General features: G+C 35.5%; 2 protein-coding genes across 2 annotated transcripts; both read left to right on the forward strand.

Annotated features, from left to right (window-relative positions):
• The first annotated feature begins 1,624 nt into the window (after nt 1–1,624).
• Nucleotides 1,625–2,665, forward strand: LOC124293007. The gene has a single exon (XM_046731902.1). The coding sequence runs from the start codon at nt 1,625–1,627 to the stop codon at nt 2,663–2,665; it is 1,041 nt and encodes a 346-aa protein (XP_046587858.1).
• Nucleotides 2,666–3,729: 1,064 nt separating this feature from the next.
• On the forward strand, nt 3,730–4,261 carry LOC124292883. The gene is made up of 2 exons (XM_046731368.1): nt 3,730–4,065; nt 4,185–4,261. The coding sequence occupies exons 1-2, from the start codon at nt 3,730–3,732 to the stop codon at nt 4,209–4,211; spliced, it is 363 nt and encodes a 120-aa protein (XP_046587324.1). The 3' UTR covers nt 4,212–4,261.
• Nucleotides 4,262–12,918: the final 8,657 nt, after the last annotated feature.

The following is a 12,918-nucleotide window of genomic DNA, read 5'->3' on the forward strand; positions in this document are numbered from 1 at the left end:
AGGAGACCTCTACGGCCTACGTGCGCTAGTCGCCGTCTTAATAATACCCTAATTCGTAAAAACCAAAAACAAAATCGGACTCGATGCGCTGCTCGCGAAAGTCCTTTACACAATGGCGCTGATCGCCAACTTAATACTAACTGGTACTGCAAACAAAAAGAGAAAAAAAAATAACTAAACTGAGGCGAGGCTCGTCGCGACACCCGCGATCCTCCTCTAAAAACGCATATTTTTATCAGCGCGCACCCGAGCTTCACTTCCTCGGCGACGGCGGGACGCAGTCGCGAATTCGAATGCTCCCCGTGACTGCTCGCGACCTACACGAGAATGGAGGATGTACCGGACGAAGTGAAATGACCCCGTGTAACGGACTTCGGTCACACTCAAACTCGAGACAATAACGTCTCGGCTCAACCCGTGGCTCGACTCGATTTCCTGGATCCCCCGAAATTAACGCTACTCCCTTGCGCGCAACTCAGGCTACGGTCACCAAGCAAAAGAATCGGCAAACGAATTTCGAGTATTTTTCGACACGCAAATTCCAAAACGGCTATCCTTTATCTGATAAGCCTTTACTCAGTTACTCTCGAAATTCGATCGCAAGAAGGTTAACAGCGCTTACCGCTCCACATCCACCACACGAATTCGCCTACACCCTCGTGACGGTTCATCGCCCTCGTCCTCGCAACGAAACAAGCTTTCACTGGCGCAAAACTACCGCAAACTCTACCTCGAAAAACAACACGACTACCTCGTTCACTCGCCAGAACTAGAGTGATCTCGGATGGTCGCAACGCCGATCTCGTCGCGCTAATTTTTCGTGACGTCATCACCCTAAGAATGCGCAACAATCGATCGGTCATCGATTTTGGGGATTGCGCAACTTGCCGCGCACCTGTCGTCTCTACGCGGCGCAGAACTTAAGGCTAGATCGCGATGTCGTCTCCCGCGCAGCTCTACGTAGTCCTGCGGTTGGGCGGGGTGGTGCTCCCTCGTCGCTAGCTGGTACCTCGCGGTTGCCTTGGTTGGGCCTAAGCGGGGTGAGCGGGGAGGCTGCGGCGCGCCGGCCGCCAGCGGGAATCGCGTCCGCCTTGGATTCCCGCGCTGCAGGGATCTGCGTTGCCTCCCCCTCCGCAGCCTCGGCGTCCTTCCCGCGAGATCTTCGTGGTTTCGCCTTGCCTCGGAAGATGTTCGGCGTCGGAGTTGGTCGCTGGAGGGTGGCCGGTGCACTCAAAAAAAAATAAAAAACAAAAACCTGAAATATCTTGGTCGCAATGCTCTATTTCGTCCCTGTCGAAGCTCGGGTGCGTGACTCCAGTTCTGGCGCTCTCTAAGATTATTCCGCGACTCGATTTTCTAGCCCCTGATTCCGGGATCTCGCCCAGGGTTCAGGGAGTCTCTTGTAACGGGCAGGCCTAACCGAACTGCCACGTTACAACATATACAATGACTTATTAACGTCCTAATTATATAACAATAAAATGCTATAAACTAACTCACTTTCATTTTAAGTTACTTTAATTATTGTTTAAATTATTAATATATATATATATATATATCATTTTCTTTTTTTAATAATCTTTTATACGTAGGTGCTGTGGAGCGTAATACAAAAAAACTTATTATGAATCAAGTCGGTCTGAAAGGAGAAACAATAAGTCCCAAAAAGGAAGTATTGTTAAGAGAGATTCAGAAAGAAAAAAGAAGTGTTAGTAAGCTGGAGAAAATTATTATTCAACAACAGGAAGTTATCAACCGTTTGCAGTGCAGCAGCAATAGTGCCGCATCTTCTGTAGTAAACAATACAAAGTCTCCAGCATTGAGACATATGTTACAAATGAAACAAAATAATAACCACAGTAAGCCACAAGGTAATCGTTATTCGATGGATCAAAAAATATTTGCACTTTCGTTGGCAAAACATGGTAATTTTGGTTACAAGCATTTGCGGAGTTCAGTTGGCTCACTACCTTCGAAGCGAACCTTGAATAGATTACTTGAGAAAGTACCAATTGCACCTGGAACAAATGATCATGTTACAAAGGCTATTAGGCGTAAAAATTTGAAGCCTGAAGATAAGAACGTCTTGTTTGTTTTGGACGAAACGAAACTAAAAAAAAGACTTATGTTTACGCCCGGCTCGGCATCAGTTACTGGTTTTGCTACTGACGGATCGGGCAATAGAACTTCAGATATCGCTGGTTCTGTATTAGTTGGCATGATAACTGGTATCAACTTTTCTTTTGCTCAACCAATCTGCTATTATTTTTCTAAGGCTGGATTTAACTCAAAAGATTTGAAAAAAATTATTGTACAAACTATTAGAGATATCGTAGATGCTGGTCTTCATGTCGTTGGAGTTGTGACTGATCAAGGGAAAGCTAACAAGTCTGCTATAGATGCTCTCCGCAACGAAACGAAAGGTGGAAGAGAAGGTGTATTCTTTAAAATCTTAGGATATGATCAAGAAATTTTTATTCTTTGTGATATCGCTCATTTAATCAAAACTACAAGAAATTGTTTCATGGGTGACTGGGGTGGTTGGTTGCGGAGCCAAACTGAAGAAAAAAATAAATGGATGTACGACGGAAACGTTATCGAACTTGTAACGATATTACATGCGAGTCACATAGAATATAAAGTAATTCGTATGTACGCGCCTTAAGCACATACAACGTTTCAAAATAAAGGGCAAACGCTTAACTCTAGGTGTCACGTCGGTCAAGATCACCTATCCGGTGAAATAAGTGTAACTCTCTCTCTGTGCGAGCCGGGGTCGAAGCGAACGGTCGATATAAAGTCTAGTCCTGTCATATTCACATTCTTATAATTTCGTTAACATTTGGGAAAACAAAACCACCCAAAAAAAAAAAAAAAAAAAAAAAATTTGAGACGACGATTCATACAAGAAGTGTAACCCAACGCAATCCCAATCTTTCGGAGCCTGTGAGCCTAAGGAACAAATCCAAATATCTGATCGACGAACGACCACGCAGTATAATCGGTGAAGACCGATTCTATAAAAGGAATATCAAAGAACTTCAACATCCATGATCATCTACGGAGCCGTTAGGCCACCTCTCTTCATCAGAGATATTCCGAGCTAAGTCATCTTTTCATTACTGATTTGTAGGTGGATTGTGCCACAAATCTGTAATAGCCTTCTTAAGTCAGTATTTTATATCTTCGTCTGTTAACTTTATTGTAATCTCACCATAATTTAGAGTCCTTTGTTAGTAGATTCATTCTTTCACTAGAATCATTTTTAAATTTGAACCATAAAGGAAAAGAGAGCCAGTCTTTCGTTAATATGGTACAAAAATTTTACCAGAATAATTATATACAAAACGTCGGTAATCGCATTGAGTAATTTTAACGTGTGAATGAAAGAGTGAATGAGATTTTCTATGATTGCCTGTTCTTTTAAAAGGTTATACCAAAACTCAATAAATCTGTGCTCTACATTGTTTCCTCCTGATTTAATGTATTTTGTTTATTGAATATATCTAGATTTCTAATATAACATAAAATCAAAACGTATCGGTTGAACCTCAAAAAAAAAAAACCGTTACAAAATGGCGCCCGAACATAAAGTTTAGACATAAAGAAAGTAAACATAGGATTAAATTTGAAACTTCGTCGTTGAATGTTTGTATGATTGACCTTAGGTAGTAATTGTAAGAAACATATATTACGCGATAAATAGAAATATAAGAATTTCAAAAGTACATGGCACCAACGATTAAAAGAACACCTGTTAAAACTAGGTCAAGGATCACAAATAAACCAAGGAGGTCAGAACCTGACATATCAAAAGCAGGCAATAGTCAAATACGAAATAATACAAGCGAGATGGAGGGAGAACTGGAGCGTTTGAAGGAGGAAATGGCGAGTTTCGCGGGTTTACGAAATGCGATTGAACAGCTACAGGCACAACAAGCAACTAACGCACAGCTGGCAAACGAAGTCGCATTGTTGAAGCTCCAGAACGAACAACAAAGACAGGCTCTTCAACAGATACAGAATCCAGTTCAACAACCAGTTACCAATAACGATCAAATATCGGTGAGTGAGTTAATAGTAAGTTTGCAACGAAGTCACATTGATGCCAAAGCTCCCGAGTTTACAGATGAAGAAGTTATAAATCCTATTGAATATTTGGAAAATTTGGAAAATTATTTCAGGTTAAAATGTGTGAAGGAAGAGTGTAAATTGTCGATAGTCGAAAGTAAATTATCAGGTAGAGCAAAAATATGGTGGGAAGCGAGTAAAGAAACTATCAACACGTATAATGATTTTAAAGAAGCCTTTAAAAATAAATTTTATTCCATTCCAATCCAAGTTAAAGTCAAAACAAGGTGGAGTTCAAGAAGGTATAATCAACAGGATGGTTCACTTCAAACATATTTTTTTAAACAGCTTAAGGAAGCAAAATACCTATTACCGAAACTAGACCAGTTCGAAATAAACTATACCATTATCCAACAATTACCATATAAAATTCGTGATACTCTAGCAACTGTGAATATGGCGGATACAAAAATAATAGAACAAGCTTTATCGCAATTAGATGTAAATTATGAAGAAAGAAACAATAATAAACACAAATATCAAAATCAAAGTAACAACAATCAAGTGAATAATGTAAACAACATGCAAATTCAACATAAACAACAGCAACAGATAAATAATACAAGTAGGCAACAAAATTATCCAAATGCTGCAAACAACTTTTATCAAAATCCTCAATTTGGTACAAACTTATCACCATGGCAATATCAACCGCAAGTTCAAACATCAACAAGCAACCAAATGAATTTACCAAACGTCAATTATCCACCACCTTATTTCTCAGGAACCAATAATCAGATACAGTCATTACAAACTCAAATGCAAACTAACACCAATAATTTACAAACCAGTCCAAATAGAAATTTAAACTAATAAACAGCTCGATGTGTATAAGTCCGACATCGAGTTGGGATTATGCAAATTTAGTTGAGGACTTAATGCACGAAATTGGTAATGCTGAAGAAAAAATTGAAAGAGTAAAACAAAACTTATCGAAGGGTCCAAATGTAGTAATAAATGTGTTAAATTATCGAATGGTAGCTTTATTTGATTCAGGAAGCCAAGTAACATGTATGTCTGAAAAAGTATATAAATCTCTCAAAGGTAATCATAGTTTAAATGAACTACCAGTTACAAATGTAGTAGTTTTACCAGCAATTGGGAAAAAGCCCACAGCGGTTAAGCGACAAATTTTGGTTGATGTTCATATGGGATCGCAGAAAATCACAACAGCTTTTTTAATTATACCGCATCTGTCTAGTAGTGTGATTTTTGGTAACGATTGGCTTGATATTAATAAAGTAGTTTTAGATTACGGTCAGAAAACAATTAGTATTAAAGGTAAAGTAATAGCTCCACCACTTTTCTCATACGACCGGGAACCTGCGGAAAGGTTGAGCTCATTTGCACAAAACGCGAAAATATATATCAAAATTTTAAGAACTGAAGATTCAGAAAAAGAACATGAAAAAATAGGTAAAGAAATATTTAAAAAGAATTCAAAGAAAGAGAATAATAATGAAGAAAATAAAAATGATGATGAAGATATAAAAACAGTTTTTGAAAATATCACAACTAAAGATCCTGAATGTGATAATGATGATAAAATGTCAGAAACACATGAAAATGTGATGCAAATTGACAATGAATCTGATTGTGTAGAAGAGAATAAAATTGATGAAGAAACAGAAATAAATTTAAAATATATCTTTGTAGAAAATGATGAAATTGATAAAAATATTTTAGTAGATAAGGAAAATATATGTGTAGCAATAAATGAATTTGATAAAATTGCATCGGTAGATCAAAGAGATAATCCGAGAAATAATGAATTAGAAAATCTAAATTTGATATGTGTAAAAAATAATATAAAATGTAATGAATCTGTATTTCAAAATGTAAACGAACATGAACAAAATAACGCAGAAACAATAGAATCACAAGACCATAATTTTTACAAAAAGAATTTAGTTTGCCAGAAAACAGTAGAATCGGAAGATCACAATTTTTTTAAAGATAAATTGGATGAAAATATCGAATCAATTTTAATAGAACAAATTCAAGTAACAAGATCTCAAACAAATGATCAAAACTTTTTCGAATCTGTCCGGTCGATCGCGAATAATCTTATGGGTACAAGTGAAGAGCAAAAAGTTGAGCTGGAAAAATTGCTAATTAAATATGAAAAACTATTTTCAGAGAAAGCCGGATGTACAAACATTTATGAACACTCTATCAAATTACTAAAAGACAAGCCAATCGTTAAAAAATCATACCCGGTACCATTTAAACTTAGAGAAGCAGTAGATGCAGAGATAAAGAAAATGCTTCAAGCAGGAATTATAGAAAGATCAAATAGTCAATACTGCAATCCATTGCGAATAGTACAAAAGAGGGAGAATGGAGTGAGGTTATGTTTAGATGCCAGATATATAAATGACATAATTGAGTCTGATAACGAATGTCCACCACCAATAAATGAATTATTAAGAAAATATCATGGTGTAAAATACATGACATCTACTGATCTAACACATGGATATTGGCAAATCCCGCTAGAGAGAAATTCACGTCAATATACAGCTTTTTTACACGGTGGCACTTTATACCACTTTTGCAGAATTCCATTTGGTCTCAAGACGGCAGGAAGTGAATTCATACGTGCCCTAAATATGGCATTAGGTAATGAATTTACCTCCTTTCTGACTTGTTATATAGATGATCTTTTAATAACCTCAACTGATTTTGATTCTCATATGAAACACCTAAGCCTAATATTTGATCGTTTAATGAAACACAATTTTACACTTCGTCTAAATAAGTCACTTTTTTGTAAGAAGTCAATCGCATTTCTCGGATACGTTATAACACCTGAGGGAGTTAGTCCCAACCCAGACAAAATCAAGGTGATTAGAGAATTTCCAGTACCAACAAGTAAATTGATTTTACAACGATTTTTAGGAGCGTGTAACTTTTACCGGCAGTTTAGCATAAAATATTCGAACTATGTCACGCCCTTGAGAGATTTATTAACAGACAATACACCGTTTAGATGGACAGAGAAACATACGAAAGCATTTAAAGAGATAAAGGAAAGTTTTATAAACTGTGTAACCCTTAATCACTATTTACCTGGCGTCATATGTAGAGTACAAACAGACGCAAGCGATCTTGGAATAAGTGCGATTTTGTACCAAATTGATGAGGAAGATAACCATAAAATTATTTCACTTATAAGTAAATGTTTGTCGAAAGCAGAATTAAATTACACAACTACGGAAAAGGAATTACTGGCAATAATGTATGCATTAGATAAATTTAGAATTTGGTTAATTGGAAGTCCATTTGAAATAATAACAGATCATAAAGCATTAACTTTTATAAATACAGCACCGTTTTTAAGTCCACGATTATCACGATGGGTTGTAATCTTACAACAGTACACATTCACAGTCAAGCATTGCAAAGGAAAAGATAATGTGGTGGCAGATTTTTTCAGCCGAAATATCAACGGGAAACAAAGTACAAACGAACGTAACAAGTTACTAATAGCAAAAATAAACCAACTGCTAGTAGATAATGTAGAACTCGAACTAAACAAAATCGCATCTCAAACTATTAAAATGAATCCAACGTTGATAAGAAACCTGAAAAATTTAAAACAATTGCAAATAAAAGATGAGGAATTGAAAAATATCATAAATAAATGCAATACAGATTCATCTGATGGTTGTTACAAAGTACATGAAGACTTGTTGTTTTATAAAAGTAAATTCGATCAAAATTGGCGAGTAGTAATCCCACAAAGTATAGTAGATTTACTCGTAATTTCTGTACATGAAAAAATAGGTCATATGGGTGTATATAAAACATACCAATATATTAACAGATATTATTACTGGCGAAAAATGAGAGAAGGTATCAAAAAACGTATTCAAGCATGTGACACATGTCAAAGAACAAAGGCATTATCCTACAGCATGCAAGGAAAGTACAAGCAGGTAACAGCTGATCACCCGAACGAATTGACTACAATTGACTTCTATGGCCCTCTGCCGAGATCTATTGGGGGAGTCCAATATTTGTTAGTTGCAATAGATGCATTTTCAAAACTAGTTACGTTATACCCCATAAAACGAGCTACTACAACAATAGCATTAAATAAAATAATCAACGAGTACTTTAAAAACGTAGGAAAACCAAAAAGATTGCTATCCGACAATGGAACTCAATTCACAGCTGCTAGATGGAAAGTCGAATTAGAAAAACAAGGAGTAGAAGTTTGCTATTCATCAATTAGACACCCACAATCCAATCCTACTGAACGAGTGATGAGAGAACTGGGGAGATTTTTCCGTACCTTCTGCAATGATAAGCATACTAGATGGGCAAAATATGTCAAAGAAATCGAAAAATTATTAAATTTAACAACACACCATAGCACCGGTTTTATTCCATACGAACTTCATTTTAATAAAACAGCGCATGATGAATTAACAAAAATTGTAAAATTTCCAGACAGAATTGAAAATAGTCACGATATTAAAATATTGTTAGCCAAAGAAAACTTGAAGAAAAATTTTGAATATAGAAGCCGGAATCAAAAATCAATTTCAACTGTAATTTTAAATGAAGGAGATCTAGTTTTACTACGTGTACCATATCCATCCTCCGCTATCGATAAATTAACACACAAATTCTTCCATTTGTTTAAAGGTCCGTACAAAATAAACAAAAAAGTTAATGAAAATGCATATAATTTAATAGATACAAAAAATAAAAACAAAAACTTGGGAACTTTCAATCGTGTGAGTTTACGCAAATATTATCAGCCCACAAATCCAAGTGCTAAATAACAGATAATTTTTTGTAATGAAAATTCACGAAAAACTCGTCATGAATCCTTCAAATGTTCTAATAAGTCCAACATGCATAGATTATAGAATTTTTTAGATGTAAGTCCAGTTAAACAAAATGTTTGCTAAAAGAAAATGTGATTAGATTTTAAAATGATAATTTTAATGATGAATGATGAAGGATGAATGGATTGAATGATTGATAAGTAAGAAGTAATTTAAAGAGAGGTTTTTAGATTTTACTGCAAATATAGGATAACGAGTAATTTTCGATATTTTCGTTCTCACAACAATCTCGAAAATGGGGGGGGTGATGTAACGATATTACATGCGAGTCACATAGAATATAAAGTAATTCGTATGTACGCGCCTTAAGCACATACAACGTTTCAAAATAAAGGGCAAACGCTTAACTCTAGGTGTCACGTCGGTCAAGATCACCTATCCGGTGAAATAAGTGTAACTCTCTCTCTGTGCGAGCCGGGGTCGAAGCGAACGGTCGATATAAAGTCTAGTCCTGTCATATTCACATTCTTATAATTTCGTTAACATTTGGGAAAACAAAACCACCCAAAAAAAAAAAAAAAAAAAAAAAATTTGAGACGACGATTCATACAAGAAGTGTAACCCAACGCAATCCCAATCTTTCGGAGCCTGTGAGCCTAAGGAACAAATCCAAATATCTGATCGACGAACGACCACGCAGTATAATCGGTGAAGACCGATTCTATAAAAGGAATATCAAAGAACTTCAACATCCATGATCATCTACGGAGCCGTTAGGCCACCTCTCTTCATCAGAGATATTCCGAGCTAAGTCATCTTTTCATTACTGATTTGTAGGTGGATTGTGCCACAAATCTGTAATAGCCTTCTTAAGTCAGTATTTTATATCTTCGTCTGTTAACTTTATTGTAATCTCACCATAATTTAGAGTCCTTTGTTAGTAGATTCATTCTTTCACTAGAATCATTTTTAAATTTGAACCATAAAGGAAAAGAGAGCCAGTCTTTCGTTAATATGGTACAAAAATTTTACCAGAATAATTATATACAAAACGTCGGTAATCGCATTGAGTAATTTTAACGTGTGAATGAAAGAGTGAATGAGATTTTCTATGATTGCCTGTTCTTTTAAAAGGTTATACCAAAACTCAATAAATCTGTGCTCTACATTGTTTCCTCCTGATTTAATGTATTTTGTTTATTGAATATATCTAGATTTCTAATATAACATAAAATCAAAACGTATCGGTTGAACCTCAAAAAAAAAAAACCGTTACAAACTGAATGGGAAAAAGGCATACTGGCGCGATATCATTGCTCTATTTTGTCATGCTCAAGATAATAATGAAGTTATCAGCATAATTGAAGAACATGTCTTCCCATCTTCAAAGAATAAAATGAAAGTGCGCTATGCAAGCCAGATCTTTAGTTCTAGCTTAGGTAAGGCAATGGCAGAATTCGCTAAAAAATACCCCGAAAAGTACCCAACTGCTGCAGAAACTGCCGAGGTTTTACAATTATTGGATGATGCGTTCGATCACATGAACGGTAGTAATTTGAAAAAAACAGATCCTAAACGTGAAAGTAGTCGGCGTCATGTGACTAAAGACTCTGGGCATAACAAGAAGTGGGTGGAACTATCAAATATGTTTCGAACTTTGAAATTTCAGTACGGTAGTTGGAAAAAGGTTAAAAATCCAAACGATAGAAGAATACGGACGCCCACACCTCAAGCATTGACTGATATTCTAACTGCTTTGATTGGATTAAGGTCCTATTTGTTATCCGAAGGCGGCTTAACGGAATTTAATCTTCGAAATACAACTCAAGATTCACTAGAAAATTTTTTCGGACTAATAAGACACATGCAGGGTAATAATGACAATTTATGCTGTGCTCATTTTGAGAATGTTTTCAAGTCGCTACTTATTGCGAGATATGCCAATTTGGAATTGGATAATCAAAATAGTGAGTTCAGCATATCAGAAAATTTGATTACGTTAACTGATTTGATTACTGACGTGAATATGAACAATTCTTATGAAAATAGCAATATGTTAACTTTTCATAATAACAGTCGTATACCTGGAACTAGTCAAATCAATTCCAGTGATAATGAAAAAATGTTGGCATTAGGAAGTGTTAGTATTCAACCTACAAATAATCAAATCTATTCTGATTCTCAACATTCGATTAATCATCAAAGTTTATTAGCTGAAGACTTTTTTTTTGAAGACGTTGATAATCCAATACCCGAAGAAGCTAATAATAAAAGTAATATCTTTGCTCTCATTAATACTTCTGATTTTGTCATCGGAGAAACAGATGAAGCATCTACAATATTTCATATTGAAGAAGGAGAATTAGATGTTGACTATTTACTTTCTACCTTTAGCACATCTAATAACCAAGGACTTCATGCTGAAACCGTCGAAAAAGTTTTGTTAAAAAATTTACGTAAAAAATTTACATGCGGTAACTGTGATGCTTTTTCATATAGTAAGAATTCGGATGGGCCATTGAGTAAAATAGAATTTTCTCATGAAATAACTGAGTTTATTAAGTATGCGATTGATCTCTTTAATAGTCAAATAAATTACATCATTTAAATATTTATAAGGATCTTGTGATATTGTTAGATTTACATTTTGATTTAAAATGTCATATTCTATGTGTTGAGGAAGGACATAGGAAATCGACCAAAGATTATTTTCTTAATCGTTTGGCGACTGTACTGATTCAAGTTGAATGTCAGAGGCGTAATAGCGAATTAAAATCTGCTGAAGTACGCTCTGCTAGTGCTGCAAAAACAGCACAATTACGAGGTGTAGCCAAATAATGTAATAATAATGACACTAGCATTTATTTAAAATATGTCATAGTTTTACTTTTTAAAGATGTATTTACTATGTTGTCTAATATTTATTATGTTGTCTGACATTTATATTATTATTCAATAAAAAAAAAAAACATTATTTGTAAGCCATGAACATGAATTTTATTTGTACATTTTAATTTAAATTGTTTCATCAGTACTTATTGTTTTTATTATCACTATTAAAAAATATTTATCAATTGTATCTGTAATTGAAAAAAAAAAAAAAAAAAAATATTCCAGCTGGGAACCGAACCTACACCCGTTCCGGTCATAGTCTGCAGTCGCATGTGCTTAGCTACAACCAGCTACAACAAACTTTGCGATTACCTCGCTACCTAATTTTACTTCAACTGTGAGCAGTCTGATTTGTTTGATTTATTTATCAGTAGAGTGCGCTACTAGAAAACAGGGTTGTCACCAAATCTAGTATAAAATTTAAAGTATTTACAAATACTTGAGGATTTTATTTCTAACGTCGTTTGAGTTGGTATTAAAAGTTTTCGGAATGATCAAATAAGGTCCCCATACCCTAGCATTGAGTGGCAACCCGCTGTAACTGACTATAAAGGAACGATTTCCCAGTATACTAAATTCACGTTACACTGTACAGTGGTCGCAGTGTATATCGGAACATACCCTTGATGTGCAGTCTCAAAGTTATAACTTCTCCGCGAAAATGAACCAGATCTCCGTCTTAATCGACTAACCGAAGCTGTACGTGATCTATGGTCTTGACGGTGATCGGAAGGTAAATGACGTGCGACGGTACTTCCACGATCTTATATCCCGGTGGAACGATAGGGAAAAATTCGTGAATAGTATGCACTTTATGTCCATTGACGTAGGCGCCCGTTGTAATGCTACACTCGACTCGTAACGCGTTGACCTTGAGAATAGTAACAGGCATATCCGAATGGTGAGTTTGGTTAGCTGCCAATACGCGCGGTGTAAATCCGAGAAGCTGACCAATAGAATCCTCAGGTTCCAAATTTACGATATGGTTACATTAGATTTCGCTGCGGAACGAATTATTGTTAGGCTTTATGCTGATTTCAATGTTGGTATTTTTTAACGCGTCTTGAACATACTTTTCAATATCCTCAATTTC

The sequence above is a fragment of the Neodiprion lecontei genome, chromosome 2, assembly GCF_021901455.1.
Source record: "Neodiprion lecontei isolate iyNeoLeco1 chromosome 2, iyNeoLeco1.1, whole genome shotgun sequence".
NCBI classification, from domain to species: domain Eukaryota; kingdom Metazoa; phylum Arthropoda; class Insecta; order Hymenoptera; family Diprionidae; genus Neodiprion; species Neodiprion lecontei.

What these genes read in the sequence shown, in the direction of transcription:
- LOC124293007 (XM_046731902.1), top strand. Translation starts at nt 1,625, where the DNA reads ATGAATCAAGTCGGTCTGAAAGGAGAAACAATAAGTCCCAAAAAGGAA.
- LOC124292883 (XM_046731368.1), top strand. Translation starts at nt 3,730, where the DNA reads ATGGCACCAACGATTAAAAGAACACCTGTTAAAACTAGGTCAAGGATC. An exon ending in CCAATAACGATCAAATATCG is followed by an intron (nt 4,066 to 4,184) that starts GTGAGTGAGTTA and finishes AAATTATTTCAG; the next exon opens with GTTAAAATGTGTGAAGGAAG.